Consider the following 26,036-nt stretch of genomic DNA (forward strand, 5'->3'; position numbering starts at 1 on the left):
CAGACAATTTGTGTGTGATCCTGTTCATTCTCTTTAAAAAAACAAAGAAAAAAAAGAAACTTACTTTCAGGTTATGGCTTGTTCATGACTGTACGCATGAAATCGCACCGCTTGTCTGCTTCAGTGGCTGCATAAATGATTGCAAACTCTGAATCCTGCTTTTCAGACAGCTGCCAACAAAAATATATTGGTTAACTATGACACACGGAGCAAAGGAGAAAATAATGAATACTTAACAAAGAGGGCAGCATAAAGTCAAGTTAAAGTTTATTAAGAGATGTTGCTCTGTGTATGAGTGTCCTGGATTACAGGATATACACGTTCACAGAGAGAGGGGAGCCCAGGGAGAGACACACACACACAGAAAATGAACATCATATTGGATCTGTTCTATGCACAGCATCAATAAAATAGTAGTACTAATTGATTGGTACTTAAAAAAAAAGAAGCTTTTGACTCCTCTCAGTAGCTGTTAGAATATTAGAAATCATTGTCTGGTTTAAATATGACCTGAAAATACAGAAAACACAGCAAACCACTGGGGAAACCCCCAGATTTCTCTTTCAAACTGTTCATTTAGATTGTGTGATTATAGTGATGTAGATTTACAAATCTTTACAATAAAAGTGCCCAGTGAGCAACTGAGTCTTCAAGATGCTATCTTGTGAACTGCTACTGTGATGGTACCGTGACTCCTCACCAGAATGTTTCTACAAGAAAAACAAATACATATTGTCAGACAAACATACCCCTTAACAATAGTAATTGGTCAGATATATTTGAATGATAAGTGTTAGTAAATAAACCATATCATTAGTGCTTTATTATTGTTTTTGTTGTTGTTGGTGATGGTGAGGTCCGATTGGTATCATTATCATCATCATCATACTGTTTATCAGCAACAGAAGTGTAATGCATGTGATTTGTTTAAACCAACAGATAAACAACTTAAAATTACTGAAGAAAAACTTAGCTGAGTAGCTTTTAAAAGTGTTGAATAAGTCAGTACATAATCATGACACCAGCTAAAACTTGGCCATGAGATCACAAATCTACACCTTTTTCAAAAAACAAAACAGTGGGCTCATCTACAGTTAGACTCAAATCAATATAAAATTTAAAATAAATTGATAATAATTTCTTTATTTATTTATTACTGTTGAAGTCTGAAGTGCAGCAGGTGTTTCACAGAGTCCACAGGGGGGCAGCATAGTTACACGGATTAGCTCCTGTGCCAAGACTTTGGGCACTGACGTTCAAATCTTTGTTTCTGGATCACTGTCTTTCTGTAAAATTCACTAATCTCCCCAAGAATGTAAAATATATATACACATATATATATATATATACATACATACACATATATATACATATATGTGTATATATATATACACACACACACACACATATATACATATATATATATATATAAAAAAAACCTCACACAAAAAAACATGGCATTTACTAAAACGAAGAAAAGAAAAGAAATTTGAATAAAACCAAGGAGAGATGGTGTTATTGCTCACCCTAACTCAGACTCCAAACACACAGTTGGAGTGTCAGTCGGGTCTCTGGTGAGAGCTGCAGCTTGTTTGGCCAGAACTGACACAACACCGCTATGATCATCAGTCAGCGAGCCGCGGCCTGGTGATTGTGAAATATACAGCAGATTCATTAGGCAAGAAACAAGTAATACCAAACATAATGATTCTAATTGAACAGCGTCCATCTTATGTGTAACTTCTCTATGTTTTCCTCCAAAGCTGAATCCTACATCAAGACATTTGTGAAGTAAAGTCACAACCTGTCAGTGAGAATCCATTATTTCCATACTATCCATATTTTATAGCAGAACATCAAAGATATCATCAGTGAACAAAAAACATTCTACAGCAAAAGTGATTGAAACTTCACACAAAGACAGTGTGGGAGTCCAGAAGAAGAAGAAAACATGGAAGTGTCATTTATCTCCTTTTAAAGGATTTCATTGGATTCAATGGATTCTTACATTTGCTAATTTGTGAATTTGAAGCTAGCAGTTTTGTACTCCACAAGACTACTGGGAAACAATGTCAGAATGAGAAGCTTATACTTGGTTTTAATTACTCTGACTGGTAAATTCCCGTACAGCAGATGTGATACATAACATAAACTAAACTTTGAGCTACATATGTATGTACAGAGGTTTTCTTACAGCCCAGACTGTGTCCTTGATGATCCGTGCACAGCACACCAACAACCGCGGGGTTCTTCATACTGCCAAAACGCACACACAAGGAGGAGCAAAGTCGTATTTAACGTCCAAATATCTCACACACGAGCACAGAAAAAGTGCGTTATTGACTTACGTATCATCCAGGTGCTGTTCCAGAGTGGATTCCATAATTAACGACGTTCAGATACTCAAAAATTCAAGTGAATTTGATAAGTCGTTGTTGTTGTAGTTGACTGCTTCCGCGAAGCTTCCGCCTGGCGTCAGGTGATCGTCATGTGGTCTATGGGTCCCTGTGAGGACAAAACTGCTCGAAACGCGCTTTAATAATACAACATACATCAATAATAGATAGATAGATAGATAGATAGATAGATAGATAGATAGATAGATAGACAGACAGACAGACAGACAGACAGACAGACAGACAGACAGATAGATAGATAGATAGACAGACAGACAGACAGACAGATAGATAGATAGATAGATAGATAGATAGATAATTATTACATTATAGCAGCATGGTAAACACACGTACGTGCACCCACACACAAAAACAAAAATAGATCAGTGTCATTATATAATGTGATACTACTGGAGTATTGCTAATACCTTGCAATATCTTTGGCTTTTGTTGCTAGGATACTAAAAATATGAGTCAATTGAAATCTTTATTCATAGTTTAGCCACTGCTTTTTTTTTCAAACTCCAGTTTTTTTGTCAATCAGATATTGTTACCAGCAAATAAAATGATGTCAAACATTATTATATCAACTTTTCAACAAGTTAAACTTTTACTAAGGCTCCAATCTAAAAATAATATATTTATGTTCTTTGTGGAACATAAAATATGGTTGTAATATTTCTGCTAAAAAGCCGGAGGCTTTTATGATGGATTTACTTAATGTATTTTATTCAACAAAAGTAAGCTGCAGGCCACCACCAATTGGCTCGCTTTCCTGCATGATTTCTGCTACCTGTCTCAAGACAGTGAAGCTTCAGTGCTCCTGCTGACAAGGCAGAAATGGGTGAATGTAATTATGTGGCCACTGCAATGGAGGAATCCATCACCTGTGCAGCAGCAAGGTAACGTCCGACTGATTAACCCTCCTATCTCTTCCTCCCCTCCTCTTTCTCTCGTATTTCTCTTTCCTGACAACCTGCTGCTCATCACTGTCTGAGCATGCACGTAGGCAAACACATGTCCAAGTGCAAGTTTGTGCCTTTGAGTGGATGGAATCATTCTCTGGGTCCACACACATTATATCTTATTCACACACGCAGGTTTGCTCAGCTGTCCTCTCATTCTTATTCTCTTTCTCATTGACTTCAGTTAATTTGGACAGCTTAACCAAAGCCTTATCCCTAACCTTCAAATCTTAGCCCTAACCCTAACCAATTCCTCATAAATGAAGTAGTGCCTCATTAAGCCCAGGTTTTGGTGTCCCCATGAGGACTAATGGTCCTGACAAGGTCAGTGTTTATATCTGTATTGAGGAAGAAGGCATACATTTCAAATAAAGTCATTATCTGTTAGACATGGCACAGCACAGTAAATCTATAGATGAGCTAAATGAAAAAAAGAAGTCTGACCCGGAGTCAGAGTGTAATCACTGAGCCATATAATTGATGCTATAATGCATTTGGAGTCACGGCTCATTATTCATATCATTTTGTGACATCGCACATTAAGTAATGTCACTGAGGTGTGACGTGTAAGTCTTAACAAATTGTTTTTGCAACATTAAACTTTTAGATGTAAACACTTTGCAGCAATTACAGAATGGCTCGTGTGACAGATTTACTGGTAACTACATAGATGCCTTAATCTCTCTGTTATCACTGTACATGGCACCATACTAAACTGTGACCACTTCATTACACGTGTTAAACCAGTGAATGTTGGCGATATTGTTTATGTCATGGCTGCCTCTTTCTGACAAACAATCGATTTGATTCATTTTTGTAATTAATAGGTGTCGGATTAATTTTAGTTCATCAACTGTGAAGCCATTTTCCACATATGTTGCGTTAAAATGTAAAACTCAAGGAAAATCAGCCAGCTTCTGCTTGGAACTGATGTGTGGTCAAACCCTACAGCAGACAAAAAGTTAGAGTCACTCTCCATCAGACATCGTGCGGATGCGCAAGATGACGAAGCATTTGAGGAGACAGTCAGAGGGCTCTGACATGGGGAGGGTGGATTGGGGTCGGAGGTGGGTAAAAAGAGGGAGAGAGTTTGGCTCCCCCCCTCCCTCCTCTTGAGAAGTATTGGAAACCTTCATGACTGAGTGGAGGGTCGTGGATCTGGTGTAAGGTGCAGGAGAGTCCGTTTCCAGCTGCTGTCCAGTGTAGAAGCTATTGTGAGACACTGTAATTCTCCTCTTGTTGTCATGGGCTTCACAGCGGTGCTATTGTCCTTCCTCCTGGTGTCTCTGAGCTGGTCCAGTGGAGCCATCATCACAGGGGTGAGTGACAGCTTTCGGCTTATGCCGTGCTGTAATAGCAGTAGTTTGTTTTTTTTTCTTATCAGATGTTAGATTACTGTGTAATCAATGTTAGAATTTTGTTTTTCTAAATGATTAACTACTCTATTTATATCACTTTTAGCACTCATTTCTATAATTTTCTATTTTGTTGAGTAGATTAAGACACTGTATTTTCTTATTACTTATTACTGGATTAGTATTTGTATTATTTTATCAGCAAATCAAACAATCCAAGTGAAAAAAGCTGATTATTAGTTTCCTGACCAGATAATGCCTGGTCAGACAGACGGTCCTATGTCTATGACATATCTGTTGTGAAGTCGATGCTGACAGATATTTGAAACTGACAAACTGATGAACTGACTTTTTAGTTTTTTGTTTTAGTCTACAGAAAAGTGTTTTTTACTTACAGTCAAAATGTCCACAGCCATTTTTAATTCGACTTTGACATTTGATTTTTAACAAACAGGCTTATAAACTAAATTTGAATGTAACAAAAAAAAAAACAGCTTACGTTGGTGAACAATTTTCGTAAAATGTGATTATATGCGAATGAGAGACCACATCCTTCTCCGCTTCAAGTCCACTGGAAAAATGAGAGGAAATTATCTCAGTGGTCTGATTGATATTCATTTGTAAATGGATTAGGGAGTCGACAGGCAATGGATAAAATGGCTTTCATTGTACTAACAATCAAGGGGGATCTCTATTAGCATAAACAAAAATGAGACTGGCTCAGTGGCATCAAAAGAACCGTCCTCATCTCTGGCGTCTCTCATTCTTTCCTATACATACCTGTATCACACTGTGTCTCTCTGTCCGTCCTGCAGGCCTGTGAGAGAGATGTGCAGTGTGGCTTTGGTCTTTGCTGTGCCGTCAGTCTGTGGCTGAGAGGTCTGAGGATGTGTGTCCCAAGAGGTGTGGAGGGGGACGAATGCCACCCTTTCAGCCATAAGGTGGGGGAAATATTATTGTACCAATCTGCATCCATACACTCTGACACAATAGTGATGAATATTAATGGATAAATAAGTATTGATTAGTATTAATAACCTATTATCATAATGAAAAAAAGTTTTACCTTAGATGTTATAGAAGCCAGAAAAAAATCCGAATCGGTCTTCCGATCTAAAAAAAACACACAAACACACACACACTTATCACAGTGTTAGTGAAAATTCAGATTAGTGCTGGCAGGTTGACTGAAGCTTTAGAAAAAGCTGCTGATAACTGCAGAGGATATTGATCTTCCTCACAGCAAAGCAAGCAATCTGCGCTGTTAATCACTGTGATCTGTGGGAGATGGCAACATTTACTTCTTACTTCTAGCACTACATCCATCTCTGCATTCAGACGTTTAAGGAGTATCCTTTTAGGACCTGTGGCGCCTCTTGTCAGCTGGAGAGGAATTAAACTGTCGGATTATTTTCACTCCTTTTCAACCATTTTCAGGTGCCATATCCAGGAAAAAGGCAACACTACACCTGCCCCTGTCTCCCCCATTTGGTGTGCACCGGATACGCTGATAGCAAGTATAGATGCACTGAGAACTTCAAACACATTGACTATTAATGGACGTCCAAACATTGGGATGAAGAAGGTCACAGCAGAAATCAGAGACTTGAACAGGATGTGGTTTAAAGAACACATGTGTCATCTTCACTGTCTTTATTCTTCATGTGTGTAGTCTATGTACTATAATATTCTGTAGTTTGTATTCCATTGATGCACACAGTGATGTCATGAAAGTGTAACCAACCGACAGGAGCCACAGCAAATGCCATTTTTCAAAGGCTCCTTGGAAAGCTGTTTGTGAACTTAAAAGCATTTGTTGTCATGCTCAGTTTGTGTTAATTTATCAAAAATAAATGTACAGATATAATTGTCAATAAAATATAACAACAACAATGTCACGTAATACATGCCCCGTAGTTCTTTTGTGCAGTTTACAGTAAGTGGCTTGATTAAACACATTCATGTGTGTAAAGGGATCAAGTGGTATTAGTCTGATTATATTGAAGGTCATAGTAAGTTCCACCAGTGAAACTAGGTGACCTTGGGATATATCAAAAACTGATGACCAAAGGCATCTGACTGTGAAGGCCAAACAGTCTATTGATACTACCACCACTGCTACTTCCACTACTTCTACAACTACTACTACTACTACCACTACTACCACTACTACTACTGATAATCTTAAAAACTCAAAGCGATGATATGTATTCATCTGCTTTTAAGATCCACATCAATTAATATATAATGCAATCCTCATTAGACAGAATGAAGTAACAGAAATTTAAATAAAGAATCAAAATAATTATTTCAGTCAATTCAGCTGTGATAAATGCAACATACATATAAATAATATAAACAAATGTCTGTTGAGACCATACACAGCTGTCGCAGTAGCAGTGCTTAGATCTCATGTCGCCCGATGACATTCCCGTGCTGCACAGAGGAAGTGATTTTAATTTTTACTTTGAGGCAGACAAAGGCAATAGTAAGATTGCACTAATAAAGCAAGATGACTGAAAACACAAACAAGCGCCTACAGAACGTTTTCTAATGCTCAGAAAAACCCAGTCATTTGGCTGTTTGACATGATAACTGCTTCTTACCCCCACACCCTTTACAATGCTGGTATATACTCTCAGTCAGGTCTGATAGTCTTGCTTTATATATCCTGTTTTCATATAAAGTATGCTGCAAATCAATAATGTTACATTGTTTCTGTTCACAAAGCATATTAACATCAACAAACACAAAAATGACCAATAAATTGCACTGTAGCTCTGAACGTAAACTCTCCAGTGATAAATCAACAATAAAAGCTCTGGATTTCAAGGGATATTCTTAAAATTCATTGAGCTTTTCTTTAATTTACAGCAAACCCTGTGTCTTTATATAATGTCAAGTTTAACTGTTATCAGAAATCCTGCCAACTGTACTTCAACCCATTAGGATCACAGTGTAGCCTACTATTTAAACACAAGATTATCATTAGATTAAAAAGTCAGTCCTCTGACACCTTTCATTCAATATGTTACTTTTTTACATTGCATTTTAACACTGATTTAAAGATTTGTGTGCACTGAATAAACATACACATTTACTAAAGTAAAGCATAATATTTTTCTGAAGCTAGAAAAAAGGTTTAATGTCCATTTGTTGACATTTGCTTGACAGATAAGAGACAGTTTATCAGTGTATCACATATTTGTTATCCCCACGTTTTGAACTTATGTAGAAGGGCATTTTGAAGACACAACCTTGATATTTTGTATAAAAGGACTCGACTCGACTTGTATAAAAGTAACTTCACTCATCTGAGTCCAACAGCAAAGAAATCAGCACCATGAAGCGGCTCATCATTCTGTCCGCCCTTGTGGTTTTCACTGAATGCTTTCTTCATAGGTGAGTCTGAGCTAGCTGCTTGAAAAGCAACCTGTACTTTCACTTCTTTGACATTTTACACCTGAATAGACTCAAGTGTTGAAAGAAAATCTATTCATCTATTACTGGGGGGAAATCTAAAGGCCACCACACTCCATCTTACTTTGAGGTCTAACAACCTCGCAAGTAGTACAGTGTAGATCTTATTGTCTCACGTCTCCAGCTACAAGATTGAGGACATCTGTGCGTTTTTGTTTATACGCTTTGCTGTGTGCAGGGTTCCCCTGATCAAGGGAAAGTCTGCCAAGGAAGCCTTGCAGGAGAAAGGAATATGGGAGGAGTACAGGAGAAATCACCCATATAACCCAATGGCCAAGTTCTACCAGACTGGTTTGGAGCCAATGAGCAATTATGCTGACGTAAGTCCAGAGCAACATGTGATTCTATGACTGTGACATAAACACATCATCTGTCTCTGTCACTCATTTGTGCAACAGTAAACTTTAAGCACAAAGATTCACAGATAGTATATTTCTCTGCATTTGAATCAAGCCGATGCTTTACCTATTCAACTCCTCATATCCCTCTAGATGTCCTACTATGGTGTGATCTCCATTGGGACTCCTCCTCAGTCCTTCACTGTCATCTTTGACACTGGCTCTTCCAACCTGTGGGTCCCTTCAGTCTACTGCTCGAGCCAAGCCTGTGGTGAGTAGCACTGGGTTTACTCTGCTGCAGCCCAGGATAAAGCCTCCAGCAGGTGGACAGTATTTTAGCCATCCAGGAATTATTCCCAGTTCACTGAAACATGAATGAGGCAGTGAGATGGTGAAACAAATGTTAAAAGAGAACGGTTGGATTGTGGACCTGGAGTCATCCTTTCAGAAAGCTCTGCAGGCTCATGTGAACAGTTACACGTTGGAGCTTTAAGAACATGTTTGATGTGACTCACTCCTTCATTAGAAAGGGTTAAAGTTGCTTGACATGTAATAAAACACATTTGTAAATAAAAAATGGTGAAGATGTAGTTGTTTCTTTGCAGAGAACCACAATAGGTTTAACCCACAGCAGTCCTCCACCTTTGAGTGGGGCAACCAGGCTCTTTCCATCCAGTACGGCACTGGCAGCATGAATGGATATCTGGCAAATGACACTGTTGAGGTAAACGATCCCCTGGAGAAAAAAAAGCATAGTATATTTAGATGTTCGAGGAGGCATTCAGTGTCTCCACGGTCTGTTCAACCGGGACTGGTTGTGTTCTTTGTTCAGGTGGGCAGCATCACTGTGGCTAACCAGGTGTTTGGAATGAGCCAAACAGAGGCTGATTTCATGGTCCACCTTCCGGCAGATGGCATCTTGGGACTGGCCTTCCAGAGCATTGCTTCCGACGATGTTGTCCCTGTCTTCTGTAACATGGTCGAGCAGAACCTCGTGTCCCAGCCTTTGTTCTCTGTGTATCTGAGCAGGTATTGAATCAGGATGTTTTGGTTGGGAGTGTGTGATTCATTTAGCATGGCAAATTGCATTAATGTATGAGATGCGTTCATTTTTCTCTCTCAGGAACAGTCAGCCGGGCAGCGAGGTGATTTTTGGTGGTGTTGACAGAAGCCACTACACTGGCCAAATCACCTGGATCCCTTTGACTTCAGCCACCTACTGGCAGATCAAGATGGACAGGTACAAAGGAACACATCCAAAATCAGTTATTGCCTTATAGCACATGCTACTGAGCATAGTGAATGTTACAAGGCCTTCTGGTTCAAACCAGAGGGTCTTGTGTCTTGTGGGTTTGCTGATCCACCTCCTGCGGTTGCTCCTCACAGTGTTACCATTGATGGACAGACTGTGGCCTGCAGTGGTGGCTGCCAGGCCATCATTGACACTGGCACCTCCTTGATCGTTGGCCCAACCAGTGACATCAACAACATAAATTCATGGGTTGGAGCCTCGACCAACCAGAACGGAGAAGTGAGTCATATCGTGACACCACACTATTTGACCGAAATTTTCCCCTTTTTCTGAACCCACAGTAAACAGACGTGTAATGCTCTGACGTCAAAACTCTCACATAAAAATTATGAAGTAGAACGTTTTAAAAGCAGCCTCAGCTGGAAGTCTGCGAAACGGCAATAAATTGATCTTGTGCTACTACACGGTCTTTAACTTTGTGTGTGATGGTCTCTTCACAGGGTACAGTGAACTGCCAAAACATCCAGAACATGCCTGATGTCACCTTCACTCTCAATGGCAACGCCTTCACCGTGCCTGCATCTGCCTACGTCTCTCAGGTCGGTTAGCCCCCACTTACCACCCACTGCAAAAGACAATTTTCTGAAACTATAACGATGATTTTAGGGATAGGATTTACTTATTTGTTTCTCTTGTCTCACTGCAGAAATACTATGGCTGCAACACTGGCTTTGGTCAGGGTGGCCCTGGCCAGCTCTGGATCCTGGGAGATGTCTTCATCAGGGAGTACTACGCCATCTTTGATATTCAGGCTCAGTACATTGGTCTGGCCAAGTCTGTGTAATGTCTATTTGTCTGAATGGAGACCAAAACATGTCACCTTTGCATTAAAGAGCTTATTGCAATATAAAGGTTCTGTGCATTTTTGTAAGTGTGCGTCTGTGGTGACGACAACCAAGAGTATTTATGAGTACAACCGAGCATGTTTGGTCGCAGCACGGTGAAATGTCACAGGAATAAGAATCAGTTCAGTCTGTCCTTTCATTCATTCTTCAGAGAAAGCTGATCTTTTGTAGGCGACACAAAAAGGACAGGCTGCAGCGTTTTTGTGTAAAGAAGAACAAGTAGAGGAAGGAATATCAAGTGAGGCTCAGAATAGCAGAGGTTCCAGGTGAGGTCAAAATCCCGGGGAAGCTGATAAAGAACTGATAAAAATGTAAGATCACTCGATGACACCATCTGATAACAGGACGTCACCATGTGAACACACACAGTGGTCGACATCTGAAACTCAGACAAAGCCATGAGGAAAATCACACAACCTTTATCATGAGACAGATAGATCTTTAATTGTTTAATTGTTATTCCTTCAATCATTTAGACATTTAGACATCATTTTGAGGGATTTCTAATATTTAGAATTTGGGTTAAATCAGACATTCAACCTTTTGGGGTTTAAGCTCTTGAAAAAACATAACTATAACTACTGAAATGACATATATACATAAACTCATACATGGGCGTGTGTACTTACTGACCACGTTCGAACAAAATCTTTCATTTGTTCGGATGCTTAATGTGGAGGATATAATGCTTTAGGACTGTTTTCAAATCGATCAGATTAGAAGAAATGTCTTAATTTTAAGTCAGCATAAAAATGCACAAATAAAAACAGTCCCTGAAAAAAAGGTCAAGCACTAACTAGACTCTCAAAGAAATTCACTGGTGGATTGCCAGTGTGGAGTACTCCACCATCTCAGCATGTTCTGTGTGTGGGGATCCTGCTCGTGTCTTTGGCATCCCCAGGTTTGCATACAGCTCTGCATGTGTCTGATGAGCCCTGAAGTCCACCGTCGTGTAGACTACGCCACTCATTTCCTGGAGAAGACAAACTTAGTCAAGAGACAATGCCGCAGAGGAAGAAATGTATGTGACAGTGAGTCACAGAGGCTACAGGTTCCCTGTTTTGCACTTACCGGGGCATCTTGTTTCAGTGACTCATGCTGAAATTCTCCATGTTTGTCTGCAAAGAATAACATTATGTATGTTGGTTTGTTTTTTTCAGAAACACTCACATCACCATAAGTAACCTTCTTACCTGCCTGTGCAGATTTTGCTCTAGCTTTCACTCTGAAGCAGACAACACCAATAACCACAGTGATCAAAATCATCATCATGATGGACACAATGACAGTTAGAGGCAGACCAAAACCCCAGAGGGACCTGTAAATGAGACAAGACAGATAAATCATATTATTCTTCAGCTGGAGAGCACTACATGGTCGGTGAATGACAGATAAGGATCTGCAGGTAGAGTACCCGGGACTGTCACTGTGGTCATGTGTCAGAACAGGGCCAGTGGAGTCTGTGGGAAGTGCTGTGGAGGATTTCAGGGCTTTGATGGTTGTTGTCGGCGCAGGCTGAGATGAAGTGCGATGATTTGTAGCTTCTGCAAAATGCAGTATGCATATTGAAAGCTAGTATTTTAGCTCAAGTGGTGACAATACAGTTTTGCATTACTTTTCACAACACACATACACAGTAGAACAACACATCAATGAACATTTACCTGCTATCTCTACATAGTAGTCTCTGTAGATGGGTGCTGGGGTTCCCAGTACAATGCATCTGTAGAATCCACCATCCTGAAACTGCACATTTGATATTTTGAATTCAATCCAGCCGTCACGTTCAGCTTTTGTCACTCTTCCTTTCAGAAAGCTGCAGATGTATCCTGTGCTATCCAGTAGTTTGAAACAACCCCCTGGATAGAGCTTACAACAGGACTTGCTATGGCTGTTGTAAAAGGAAGGAAAGGCGAGTCTCAGCAAAATGTGTTCATATTCCTCAATCTTCTGTTGCCCTTTTAGATGAGGGATATCTGGAAAATAAACAATTATTAATGACATGTCATCAAAGGCACTGGAAAGCATACAACTGTGAATTTGATATTACATTTATTCATCGTACCTAATAAAAGAAGAAAGACAAAGGAAAACTTCATCTTCAGTGTGTTGTCAGTCTCCCAGCATTTTACTGCCTTTACATATTTTCCCTGAGGCTCCTCCTTAATAAGAAAAAAGGAAGCTGCCACTTTGGCTCAGTGACACAAATGTTCTGCCTTTGTGAGAAATTTTGTTAATCTGAAAACAAAAATATTGTTGGCAAAGATGATTTTTGAGGCTTCAGTTTGTGGTGCAGTTTAACTGGTTTTGACTATGTGGTTTGTGTTTTTCTATTATTGCATCAAACTACTATTGAATTATGTAAAAATGTATTTAGTTGTTGTGAGCACATTTTTGGTGCACTATGTACACCCTGCAATGACTAAAGAGCTGGTGATCAGTGATTACACAACTGATCTCTGAGAAAGTGTGGTTGGATTGGAATGACTGTATATATTGGGATATGTAACTATAACATTTAACATTTAAAAACCAAAATTGAATACAGTAAACCCAGGAAGCATTCATGGACACATAACATACAAAACAAAGTTTACACAAAGTGGTTTATTTGGTGTCAGCTTTCAGCTTATTAAACACTTTGTATTCATTAAATCATAACAAAATGTCCAACAAATGCAAAAGGTATGTACATTTTCATATTCCGTAAACACAAAGATGTGACACTCAAAGAACTGACATACGGTATCTTAAAACAGATCAAAAATAAACTCCCTTGTCACTCCATCTGAAAACTAAAATGTTCATTTGGGTGCTTGCTACCTCTTCCAAAAACATGATATAAGCCATTGTATGTTCTTTGATAACATTGTCTTGCAAATAAAAGCAGTTGAGGCACATTAACATATCATTTTCAGTAATTACAGTCCAACTCCTAAATGCGCAGCCCCTATGATTAAGTTAGAAGCAATGGGTGTAATTATTTGAATTTACAAAAAGCTGATGAACTTATTTTTAACAGTGCAATCACCCTCAAGCACATAATACTGTGGACGAGTGTGGGTACTTTAATGAATGCATAAATATTATCGGGGTCACTGCACCGTACTTGCCAGCTTATAGTGGTCTGAATTGGTCCTGGTCAGCGCAGGTTTGTAACCCAGTAGGTTTAAATAGCTGTCAATTCGTCAGTGAAGGTGATGACATCATATTGGATGCCCTGCTGCTGCAGCTGCTCCAGCTGTTCAGGTGTCGCTTCAGTGTAGACTGTCTGCGTCTGTGCCATTGCTGCCTCTGCTACGGCTACAAAAACAAAGATTTTTCATTTACTTTGATTTATTGTCACACTTATCACTTATGTCATCTTTCATGGTATCGTAAAGCCCATAGTTTACATACAATACAAGGTGAGATTGTCTTCTTAGAAAGCATTTTAGATCTGAAATATTTTGCCTCCATCATGGCACATTATAAATGCTCCAAAAACATACATATTCAGATTCAGCTGACCAATGATGAGGTTATAATTAAAAAAATAATAACATTAGATTAGATTATGAATTAAAAGCGGTTTGTCAAAGGTCTATTAAGTTTGTTTATGAACATCCTGAGACTGACTAAATCTAAATTGACCCCACTAAAATGCAATAAGAGGCTATAATAATGCAAATTAAAGAAATTTGTTCAGTTATCTAAAATCTCCACAAACTCATTTTGTATCGTATAGATTCTTAACGTAAAGTGAGAGGATGGTGTAGAGAATCATAGAAAACCTTTCATTTACATAGGTTAATTGCCTTGTGTAGTGATGATTATAAATAAAGTGAAGTGCATTCTGTTCTATAAGAGAGCCAACCTGTGACAGCAGAGTGAGCGGCAGCCTCCAGGTCTTCAGTATTCACTATCTGCTGCTCCGAACTGACAGGAAGATACTGGATCTGACCATCGTGACTCACAGCAATCTGAACATTTGAAAAATATGTATATAAAAAAGAGTTAGTTTTTACAACAACAAAAAAATATACTATCACAAACCTGGAGAGCATTTCAGATGATCTGCCTCACCTGCTGCTCCTGTAGAAAGGATCCATCATGCTCATACTGGATGATCTGTCCATCTGGCATCTGACAAACACAGAGATGAGTTGGAACAGCGCAGCATCACCTCTGAACACAGCACGCGACGATATGATGATCGTCACAAATAACTTCTTGTAAAGAGAAACACTGACCTGTATATGGTTGCCGTCAGCCACCACTACATACTCTTGAGGGATCAAATGTTGTACTCCATCTTGTGAGATGATATACTGGACCTGTAACAAGATATTACAATATGAGATGAAAGCTAAAACATACAACACGGTCTTAGCTAATGTGTATTGTCCTGTATTTCATGATTGTCATGTATATTATTGGTATACACGTGGTAGTAAATGTACTTACTTCTCCCAGCTGGTTGTCTCCTGTCATCAGGTGCTGGACCGTTTGTCCATCTATAGTGGTTATCTGTTGAATGTACGTGCCCTCCTCCTAATAATATGCACACTTGGTTACAAAATGTGGTCTATAGACTGCATACAAACAACAGTTTGAGAGAAAAGAGTGAAGGTATACAGTAAGTATGTCGGGTATATTTGATCCCAGGTACCTGGTCTGACAGCGTCTGTTCTTGAGCTACAATTATGTGCTCCTGTCCCAAAGCCTGCAACCGCTCGGGTGTGATAACAGTCTGATGTGCCTGCAAAGCTGTACACACATACATTTTGAATACAGTATCATTTTCTTTTCAATTCTTCAGCACAAACCAGCTGTAGGTCTGGTGTTATGTTCATATGTCTTACACTGCAGTGTGGCTAGAGCCTCCTCGTCACTGTTGACGATGATGGTTTGCTGAGATGTCGGGGTGCGGCTCTTGCGAGTAAGATGATCCTGATTGTGGAGACGCTCCATGTGAAACTTCAGGTGACCATTACGGTTAAACCTGAAAAAAACAACAACATAAACAGCTGTTCATTACCGCTTTGTTGTCTAATGCATGCTTACATGTGGCAAAAGAGTTTTCACTGTTAAACCGAATACAATTTTTGTAGCAACTTAAACTTCTTCGCATCCCACCTTTGTCCACAAAGTTTGCAAGAGAAGGGTTTCTCATTGGTGTGGGTCATCATGTGTCGACGCAGGTCTTTCTTGTTCTTGGAGGCAAAGCTGCAGTTTGGACACTTGTGGGGACGCAGGTAGGAATGCTGCTCCATGTGAACCTAAAATATAACAGGATATCAATCACTGTCAGAAAAATCAACACCCCCAAGTTGGAATGACAATCACCGGTAAAAGGACACAAAAAATATTAGTGAAATGTGAAATTTACATTTTTACAGCAGTAAAGACAGTAAAGATAACGATAATGAATAATAAACATGCATTACCAAAAAAATGACAATATAAAAAGATATTAACACTTGATGAAAGTGAAAGTATTCATGTAACTGGCATTATTGTATCATATAGGACGTCTGGTGTAGGCATGTGTGCACCATGTGACTCCATAGTGAGTAATAAATGACTGTATGACTTTTTCAATTGTTGATTTTTATGATAACAATTATACAATGGGCCTCTGGATTGCCTTGTGTCCTGCCACCATTTCCATTACAAAAGAACAAATGCTCATGATACTAGAACAAAACAGTATTACCTTTATTGCAGTAGTCGCTCAATTTGACTAAATGTATGTGCCATGCATCTAGACAAATCATCTATGCCATGTGAGCTCTAAGCATGTGTTATTGTCTGCATTTGTGTCACAGAGACGTCAGCATAATGACATAATAAACACTGGTGCACCTTAATGGCGGAACATGAAAAGTGAAGAATAAAACTGACAGTGCTGTGGAATTTTAGGAGACATTCTTTACCTTGACATCAGGCCAAGAAGTGGAGGTGAAGTCACAGTCAGGACACTTGAAGGTGTTGGGATCCAAGTGCGCCCTCTTGTGGTTCTCCATGTCAGAGCGTCCATGGAATGACTCCATGCAGATTCGGCAGGAAAACCTCTTAGCGCCAAGACTCGGCGAGTCTGTTGCAGAGGGAGAGGCTGGAGCTTCGCTGCTTAGCTGACAGAAAACAATAACATTTACAAAGTCATACTTTCATACACTCATACAATCATACTTTCATTGCATTTCATATGCATGCTATTTCAAACATACACGAAATTCAAAGGCTGGGAAAAATATTCATTTGGCAACCCAAAAAGAATTTCCTGTAACCCAAATGTGGGTATATGGGACTGACAGCTGTCTGAATGCAAAAGATACAGTCAATAGTTACCTCCACTTGTTGCAGCACACCATCAGGAAGCGCCGGTGCAAGATAGTACTTTTCACTTTTTAAGCTCTCTGGTCCTGATGCCTCTAAAGCCTGAGAGGGGCTGTTCTCCCCATTACTGCAAAAACAGCCATTTAATGACGACATTAGAATTAATGAAAAATCTATGCACAATCAACCACATCCTAACTAAAGAGTTGTGTGAATATGTAGCAACATATCAGAGAAACTCTACACGTGTGTGTATTATTACCTGTATCCAGGGCTATGAATGTCTTCAGCAGCCTGCTCTACCACACTGAAGTCCCCACCACCTTCGTAGGCTTCGATGGCGATCTGGGTGAGCTCTCCTGTTTCAGAAGTGGCAGCCTCGTAGGCTTCTTGTAGCACAGTCTCACCGTTCTCAGACACGTGGAATGTCATAACCTTTTGGGCGTGGCCCGAGCCCGTTGTTGTCACTGTACTCCAAGTGCCCTTTTCCAGAGCTTTGTCCTCTGACTTCAGCACTGCCACCTGAGGAGCATAATCGGGATTTCTTCAACTGTATATTTATTTTCAAAAATGATTGTAGCTTATCAATTTTCTAAGAGCAATGAATAACCAATTGACCAACCTGTAAAGAGTTTCCAACCAGTTCACGGGCATTGCTCATGTTCAGCAACAGGTCCAGAGCGTTCTGGGCAGATAGTTCACTGGATTCAGCTGAGGAGTAAATGAAAATAAAGTCAGTAAATTATCAAACCACACCACACATATTTCTAACAAAAAAACTTTAGATCATTTCTGCATTAAAATATCTAAGAATGATGAGACTTAAGACTTAAGAATCTCTGTTATAACAACGTGTTAGCCAGTGTGTTGTCTGGTGTTGTTTTTTATATTTCATCGTGTATATTTGTCTCCAATGAATCATGACAATTCATTTCTGTTTGCTGTGCGTTCTGCCACAGAAGCTCTCACCATAAAGAGTGAGAGCTTCATCAGCACCACAACTATTTCTACAATTTCACGCTTCTTCTGTCATCAAACTAGGTGACAGAAATGACAGAAAGCACATTTAAGGTAATGCCTCTGACCTTGCTCATAGATGATGGTGGTGTTTCCCAGTGCATCCTGGGACACAGAGGCATTCTCTATCCCCTGCATGGCTTGTAGTGTTGCAGAATCTACTGCAACCTGTTGAAATAAATAAATACATAACATCTTCCAGTGCCACAAAATTTAGCAAAACAATTAACGAGTTAAACATCGACAGAAACCCGCAGACAGACTCACAATAGTGTTCTGTAAGTCCGGTGAGTCATCTTGATGTTGTTTGAACTCCTCCATCTGTTGCAGGGTGAAGAACGGTCTGCGTCGCCTCCGCACAGGCTCTTCAGGGTGAGCCACTGACCACTCCTCAAACGCCTCAGGATGGCGACACTGGACATGCAGACGCAGGTTCTTTCTGTGCTTAGTCGTGAAGTGACACATTTCACAGGAGAAAGGCTTCTCACCTGTAGGGATTTTAACTACATTAACATGTATCACACAGTGGTACATTCGTGAGGTGATAAGAACACAGATACACTTTATAAAAGTATCTTTGCTTTATTGACCCGTGTGTTTGATGGCTAGATGGGAGACCAGGAACTCTTCTTTAGAAGTGGAGTATTTGCAGAAGTCACACTTGAATGGCCTGTCATTGGTATGGGAGAGCTGATGGTTGAGCAGCAGTTTCTTGTTGTCACAAGTGTAGTCACAAAACTCACACTTGAACCTGACACACAGACAAAGAAGAACATTCATTGCAATATGATCGAACAATTCATAATTCAACTTCAAATAACTGACCACTACATCCATGTTTTTTTAGATGCACATTGGTAAATAACACAAAACAAAAGCTTTAACTACTGACTTGCTGTCTCCAAGACTCTGGATGTGGGTTAGTAGGTGCACTTTGAATGTGTAGCGCTTCTTAAACGATTTGCCGCACTGCAAAGACAGAAAGAACAGAATCATCAGTGAAAGGCTCACAGATTACTTACATGTATGCAAAACCTTTTACTTCCTCTCATGGCAAGGTTTTTTGCTCAGTGGCATTATGTGAAAAAAAATCAACTTACATTGTGAACATAATAGCAAATGAATGGACGCTCATTAAATGCTTTCTCACCTTATCACACATGTGTGGTTTCTCTGAGCTGTGGGTTTTCATGTGCTGGGTCAATCTCTTTTGCATTGGGTAAACTCTATGACACACAGGGCAGGGGAACTCCGACACCTTTGGTACCTGTGTCAATCAATACATATTTCATAGTTCATATCAATTGGAATTTTTATCATTCAAATAAAAAAAAAATATTGTCATTTCTTACCAACTCTGTCTTTCTCTTTCTGTAGAAAAGGAAAACAAAACAACATATGAGGATATGCGATCAAAAGGTTTAATTTGATACATACATTTATATATTGTCTGAGATACTTACTTCTCCTTGTTGTGGACAGCGGAGTGGCGAATGACATCTTTTCTGTACACACTTGTGTAATCACACTCCTCACACTTGAAAGGCTTGGTTCCCTCATGATTGAACATATGTTCCTGTGAAAGAGTCAATTAAAGGTCACTGTGGAAACATTAATGTAAACAGAGGTAATCTTGAGCCTCATTGTGCTGGAAACCAACCTTGAGTGAGGACCAGCGCTTACAGCGATAGTTGCACTGGAGGCACTTGAAAAGCTCTGGGTCATTGCCTTCATGAGAGTCCACATGGAAGCGCAAATCTTCTTGAGTGAGGAAACGTGAGCCACAGATCCAGCAGTTGTGGGGTCGCAGGAGGGGTTTGAGAGACTTATAGTAACGACTGGAAGATAATGAAGATAAAATAATAAAAGTACTAAGTAATAAAGTACGTGACACTTTTACTACATTTAAAATCTGATACTTACTTTCGATTTATATACTTCTTGTACTTCTTGCGAAGGAAACGTTTGGAGGGTCGGCCACGTTTCCTCTGGAAGAACTCCTCCCCCTCTGGCTGAGTGTTGGATGACGGGTCTTTGTTCTCAGAATCTGATTGGCTTACTGTGGCCTCAACAGTGTCTCCATCCATCTCTACAGCAGGACCATTGCCTAACCCAGAAGAGCTTGCCTCTTCAGGTACACTAGCATCGGCACTAACCCTGGGCTTCTTAGCAATACTTTCTGCTTCTGCAAAAGAGGATTAAAAAAAGCACACTGTGCTTAAAGTAGCTCTCTGTGCTTTTGTTATCTTAATATCTTAATCAAAACTCAGGACCTACCTTTGCTGACATATCCTTCTTCCAAACAGCTGTACTTCCTCGGGCGACCAACCTTACGTCGAGGACGTCCTTGAGAGGAGGAGGAAATAGGAGGAGTGGGCCTCTTCAGAATAGCAGGTGGTCTTCCTTTCCAGTCCTCATCTACTGGGTTGAAGTCACTATCCTCTGAGAATACACAGAAGAGCAGGGACAACATACATGAATATGACTCCTATGATCCTGTGATTGATCAATCTTACAAATGTGAAAGTTGTAAAAAAAACTCAAATATTTCTCCCTGACCTTCTGGATCATCAATAGCGCCAGCATCCACAACATCGTCCTCTTCTTCTTCTGCCTGATGAGGCTCAGCAGCGTTCATCTTAGCTGCCCTTCTCTCCTCAGCTTCTTCCCTCTCTGACTGGCGACGGGCCAATGTCTCACTTTTAGGAGGCCGTCCACGTTTACGCTTCTTTGACGCATCCCCTGAACAATCAATATTTTATACAGGAACAAAAGTTAGAAAACTTACTGCCAAGTAAAATATTAATGTGCGCCATCATCAGCTACCTTACCTGCAGGTTTAAAATGTTTGTCTCTCATGTGGTTTATGAGTGTGTCTTTAGAAGCACTCTTGTATGGACACATCTTACACCTGAAATGATGTACAATCACGACTTCCATCAGCTCCTCCAGCTCAGCTAGGTTTGGAGGTCTGTCTCCAGTGCCTTCTGCCACTGATGATGTCTGCATCTCCCTGACCAGCCCAGCTTCAACCTGAGGCCCCTGGGAACCCTGGGGCTCCTCTTGGTTGGGTGAGCACGGTTGGGTCAGCTCAGGCTCTGGATTGGAGGTATATGTCCCACTGCTGCTGATGAAGGGCCCAGGCTGACTCTCGTTGTTCTCAAGTGCCTCAGGAAGCCCACCTGAACCTGCTGTGTCAGCCAGAGGGTGGTCTGATGAGGAGCTGTCATCTGCATATAGGGAGGCCTCTGGGCCATTGCTGCTCTCCATGTAACAGGAGTGTTGGGGCTGCTGTTGGGAGTGCTGTGGCTGATCTGGATCCTGGTTCTGCTCATCATCATCATCGTCGTCATCATCGTCATCTTCCTCATCGTCATCATCATCATCCCTGGCTTGGTACTGAGAACAACCTGGTTGCTCAGAGTCAGCTGCAACACATTCTCCACCGTACTCAGCTCCATACTGCCGACTTATCTGGGATCGGTGGTCTGCACTACTGTCAATATAACTGCGTGAATGATGTGGCTGCTCTCCATCATCCACTGCACACTCAAGATATCCAGCACTGCACTCAACCACATAGTGACCTTGACTGGTATGGTTTGAGTCAGCTCCACTGCATTCCACATATCCTGGCAGGTCCTGGTCACTGTTGTCCCCACTGTAGTCAGGAAAGCCTGACTGAGAGCGTGTCTGGTCTGGTTCCTCACCTGAACACTCTACATAGGAAGATGAGGACTCTCCTGTCTGGTCTGGGCCATCTGCACTGCAATCCAGGTACTGGGAGGGGTGGGAGTGCTGGGGCTGGTCAGGCTGACTGCTGCTGTCCTCTGGGTAACCTGAGTGACCAGGCTGATCATCAGGCTGGTCAGGATCAAGGTTGCCCTGCAGGTCCCCCTGCTCTAAGCAGGTGGATGTGGGACCTTCAGCAAGAGCTTCTATGGCTATACGACTGGACAGGGCAGAAGATGACATCTGAGCTACCATGGGAGCGCCTATAATGGACAAATACATAAAGATGATTTGTACATTATTTATTAAAAAAGGATCTCCTTTTGAATTCCCTCACTGACATGAATTTAATACAACTAGTGTGAATAAATGTAAGTCACTAATGAGAAGACTAAAATTATGGATAGTCTGCATTTTTATCAAGTGTACTTAATTATTTAACCAATTATCAATTAACTAATTATTTATTTGTTCAATAAATAGCATTGTATCAATGTGATAGTCATTTTCATGAACTTTCAAAAATATTTCAGAAGGGACTTTAGGGATTATTTCTGTAGTGTTTTGTACAATAAGTCACTATTTTATGATAACGAGTTCAACAATGGTATTCTTTTAGTGAGTCAGTTATTTAATAGTAGGGACTTCTGTACAACTTCTCTGAATTTCTTGCCCGATATAATATACCAGTAACTCCAAAAGGTTGGATTATGTATATTATTTAAGAATGCTGACCACTCTCCACCCCTGTCATTGTCACCTCTTGATCCGTTGGAAACTTCACTGGGTAAATTTTGATTTTCTATTAATAGAGGTATGAACCCTAAAACAAGAGCCTTGTTTCAGGAAGATTTGGTTTCTGTTCCTACAGCAACATTTTACAGGAGCAATTTTGTTTTCTGGTCGTTACCACAGAAGTTTCTTCTAACTAATAAGGTAAAGGACGTTTCATTGAAGCTGATCCATAGATTCTATCCATGCAGACACTTCTTACAAAAATTGACAAATGACATTGATGTCAAATGCTCCTTCTGCGAATCTCTTCTTGAGACATGCTCTAATTTATTTTGGTATTGTGGATTCACTCGTGAACTGTGGAATGACATTAATAAATGTATCGTTGCTAGTATTTTCCCAGATTTTGTCTTATACTATAAACATTTTTTTATTTGGTTATTGTGATCACAATTGTAAAGATGAGAACGCTTTAATTCTTATTAATCTAATTCTACTGTTAGCTAAGTTTCACTTTCAAGAGTAAATACACAAACACAAAACAAATTTCTCTAAGTTTATAAAGGAATTCTTCTTTTCACCTCTCATGTCTTTTTGTTTTGTTTACCTTTTAAATGATTTGTTCCATTTCTGTGTTGTGCTCAAGATTGCACCAATATACTTGTATTGTATTTATATGCATCTGTATGTGTTGGCAATTTTCAATAAAGTTTGAAAAAAAAAATAATGTTGAAATACATACAGAAAACTACAAGATATTCTTGGAGAAGAATAGGCGCATGGACTTACAATATATATGTACTGTACATATAAAAGGTAAGACCATACATGATTTTCAATTTTAATTAAAAGAAAAACAAAAAACAAAATTTAAAAATATATATTTTTTTAACCTTATATTATTATATATTCTTTTGTTTTTCTTGTTTTGATATTGTTGAACAGTAATTGATTAACACATACTGTAATTAAAAGCTTTTAAAACAACTTCATGTTTCAAGTAAAATATAAGCTTCTATTTTAGGTTAATATACTTGTACATCCAAAGAGTGCCTCCCCAGCCATGAACCTCACCGCACGTCACTGGTCTGCATTAACATTAGCACACTCACCGTCATCTGGTCCTTGCAATATGAGATACTGGGTAGTTTCTGCACCTCCCTCTTCTGCACTGGTCACTGATATGCAGCCTGATTAATAAGCAAAACAAGATCAGAAATGGGCTTCTTAACTGTACATTCATTAGAATAACAGAACAGACAAGGAACAGTGGAAATACCATTCATGATGTCAGGGCCAATGGTGGACTCTATGATTTTGTCAATAGCAGACCCCAGGTCTGACGAGGTAGAAGCAGTTGAGTCAGAAACCATCATGGCTCCTTCAGACACAGCACTGGAATGGACCAGCACTTGGGCTGATTCTGACACCAGCACAGACTGAGTCACTGTGGAGACGCTGGACACGATGGTGGACTGAGCCACTGAGGAAGAGTCGGGGAGGTGGACTGATGACACTCTGGCATCTGTACTGGAGCTGGTTTCTGGGATGAACACCTTAAGAGAGAGGGGCAAGAATATGATTAGTTTATAGTTAATAGATTTTTCTGGTTTACTTGTATCACAGTTTTCGCCCAGATATGTGCAAAACTTACCACAAGTCCCTCTGAGCTCTGTCCCACATGGCAGTCAGACTCTGGGGCCTGTGCATGAGAAGCAGCAGCATCACTGCTGTCTGCCGACATGGCCTCTGATGACTCCATGCCCATACCACTTTCAGATGGCACCTCCATTCCTGCGGGCCCCGCATCACTACTGCTCTCCACTTCATTCTCTTCCGAATCCATATCTATCAACAAAATATATAATGAACCCAATATTTTAAAAAAAAAATGTATGTTCACCACACTTGAAGCATGCCTTGAGTAGCATTACTTCAGGTCCATGCTTTAATAAAATTAATATAACTTGTGTTGAGTGGCACACATCTCCTCCTTACCTAACTGTTGCTATTGCTTGCCATTAATGTTGAGAGTGCTTGCACAATTCAAGATTGAAAGAAAAAGCATTCATCTTTTGAATTCTCAACTGCAATGAATAACGTTAGTAATGTTGCCAATTGTAACAGAACAGCTGCTTGAACATAATATATAATTTCATGTTTATCACGTGTGACAAATGTGCAACACACTGAACTATTTGATAACTGATGTCTAGATTTCAAGGTCAGAGATTATTAATGTCATCTTCTGTGATGGTGATGATGAACTAAGGATGGATAAGTATGAATAAACTAAAATACTGAACAAAGGTAGTGGTGAAAAAGTACATTTAAGTTGCACTTAAATCATTTTACTTTTGTTGAGCAAGCTTGCTCCAAACATATAATGGCAATAACTGCAAACATTTGAAACAAATATGTATCTTTTGTTCATTATTATTTCAAGAGGATATAGTCTCTCATCCTCCATATTTTCAGGGTGTTTATTTTGGAAAACTTTAACACAAGCGTGAGTCACTAACGTCAGTGAGTTGCTCATGTCGGGTCTCAACACAACTGAAGGGATTGCTTTCTACATCAGGACCTAAACGTTTGCGTCAGGCGTATATATTTAACAAGACGAACCATCCTAGGAACCAAAAGCTTATGTTTGAGCCCCAGTTGTAGTTTAAGACATCGGCAATCAACCACAATGACAAATGTAACAAAGTTAGCTCCCAAAGAACCATGGAAGCTAGCGTTAGCTTAGGTGGTCAGCATTGTTTTGATGCCACTGCTGTGTTTTGCACGACTGTAAACATATACAAAATGTCTCCCACTTTATGACATGGTACTCCTGGTAGCTAAATATGGAGACCGCGACGAATGGGGAGTATCGTTGATATTGGGAAGGCGACACGTAAGGTTTAGCTTCGACATGGAAGTGTGCTAACCGTTTTGTAAGGGCCTAGCTGCCCTCTACCCTGCCTGCTCCACATCGCCATTTTAAGCCAGGCAGCCCTTTTTACACTCAGGCATTCTGGTAGCTCTACTGGGGACCTCGAGGGCCTCAGCTACAGCAGATTGCCCTAATACTCTCCCTGAAGAAAATGAAAATGTTTTCATTCTTCGCGACTACAATCTCCATTATTTTTTCTTACCGTGTATTTTCGAGTAGATCCGTATCTTCCAGTACAGAGACGCTAAACAGAGCAGAAATAAGTCACCGATAATTTTTGCCTCATTCTAGACGGGCGCCATGAATATCTCCTTGCTTCCTGTTCGTGCTACCGGAACTTATTTATTTTTTATTTTTGTCGAGAAACGGAGATACGGACTAATTTTTCAAATATGTTTCATCAATTTTATCAGTATGCCTTTGACGTTAATGTATCCCTGAAATACGTCGCCAAGTATTGTTTGTTTATACGTTATGTTTGTAAATACCTAGCGGACTATTGCTTTCAGAGAAAGGCGTATTACGCAACTGGGTGCGGAGTAATATGTGTTTCGCTTGTCGCCGTCTGAACTTTGAATAGTCGTAAACTAATTAAGTGGTAT

At 40.0% G+C, this 26,036-nt stretch overlaps 6 protein-coding genes across 10 annotated transcripts in view; 3 read left to right on the plus strand and 3 right to left on the minus strand.

Moving 5' to 3' along the window:
• The window catches only part of samd11 (sterile alpha motif domain containing 11), a 1,171,052-nt gene that overhangs the window by 623,554 nt on the left and 521,462 nt on the right, over positions 1-26,036 (plus strand). The window lies entirely within an intron of this gene.
• lamtor5 (late endosomal/lysosomal adaptor, MAPK and MTOR activator 5) lies at positions 251-2,493 on the minus strand. The gene is made up of 4 exons (XM_044038146.1): positions 2,349-2,493; positions 2,195-2,256; positions 1,527-1,644; positions 251-710 (listed from the first exon to the last, which is right to left on the minus strand). Exons 1-4 carry the CDS (start codon positions 2,381-2,383, stop codon positions 650-652), a joined length of 276 nt encoding a protein of 91 aa, XP_043894081.1. The 5' UTR covers positions 2,384-2,493; the 3' UTR covers positions 251-649.
• Positions 4,519-6,590, plus strand: prok1 (prokineticin 1). Its single transcript, XM_044038145.1, has 3 exons — positions 4,519-4,680; positions 5,532-5,657; positions 6,154-6,590. Exons 1-3 carry the CDS (start codon positions 4,606-4,608, stop codon positions 6,271-6,273), a joined length of 321 nt encoding a protein of 106 aa, XP_043894080.1. The 5' UTR covers positions 4,519-4,605; the 3' UTR covers positions 6,274-6,590.
• LOC122777125 (pepsin A-like) lies at positions 8,027-10,630 on the plus strand (the record flags this gene model as incomplete). Its single annotated transcript, XM_044038136.1, has 9 exons — positions 8,027-8,118; positions 8,375-8,516; positions 8,688-8,805; positions 9,140-9,258; positions 9,367-9,563; positions 9,658-9,774; positions 9,921-10,065; positions 10,287-10,385; positions 10,493-10,630. Coding segments are annotated over 9 exons (1,167 nt in total), but the record flags the coding sequence as incomplete, so codon positions are not given.
• LOC122777118 (triggering receptor expressed on myeloid cells 1) lies at positions 11,128-12,990 on the minus strand. Its single transcript, XM_044038126.1, has 6 exons — positions 12,757-12,990; positions 12,356-12,667; positions 12,106-12,235; positions 11,885-12,009; positions 11,763-11,809; positions 11,128-11,664 (listed from the first exon to the last, which is right to left on the minus strand). The coding sequence occupies exons 1-6, from the start codon at positions 12,788-12,790 to the stop codon at positions 11,506-11,508; spliced, it is 807 nt and encodes a 268-aa protein (XP_043894061.1). The 5' UTR covers positions 12,791-12,990; the 3' UTR covers positions 11,128-11,505.
• On the minus strand, positions 13,279-25,781 carry LOC122777070 (zinc finger protein 335-like). 2 transcript variants are annotated; one of them, XM_044038038.1, is made up of 28 exons: positions 25,637-25,781; positions 24,151-24,344; positions 23,776-24,052; positions 23,609-23,686; positions 20,861-22,024; positions 20,589-20,771; positions 20,307-20,471; positions 19,953-20,214; positions 19,690-19,867; positions 19,493-19,605; positions 19,382-19,400; positions 19,180-19,296; positions 18,922-18,998; positions 18,620-18,780; positions 18,297-18,517; positions 18,098-18,197; positions 17,635-17,723; positions 17,275-17,534; positions 17,025-17,139; positions 16,610-16,807; positions 15,810-15,952; positions 15,536-15,675; positions 15,343-15,440; positions 15,138-15,224; positions 14,924-15,007; positions 14,757-14,816; positions 14,548-14,653; positions 13,279-13,994 (listed from the first exon to the last, which is right to left on the minus strand). In XM_044038038.1, the coding sequence occupies exons 2-28, from the start codon at positions 24,340-24,342 to the stop codon at positions 13,861-13,863; spliced, it is 4,821 nt and encodes a 1,606-aa protein (XP_043893973.1). In that variant the 5' UTR covers positions 24,343-24,344; positions 25,637-25,781; the 3' UTR covers positions 13,279-13,860. The 2 variants fall into 2 exon arrangements, with proteins under 2 accessions (XP_043893973.1, XP_043893974.1); XM_044038039.1 differs by lacking the exon at positions 25,637-25,781 and adding an exon at positions 24,495-25,459.

The sequence above is a fragment of the Solea senegalensis genome, linkage group LG11 (assembly GCF_019176455.1).
Source record: "Solea senegalensis isolate Sse05_10M linkage group LG11, IFAPA_SoseM_1, whole genome shotgun sequence".
Taxonomy (NCBI): domain Eukaryota; kingdom Metazoa; phylum Chordata; class Actinopteri; order Pleuronectiformes; family Soleidae; genus Solea; species Solea senegalensis.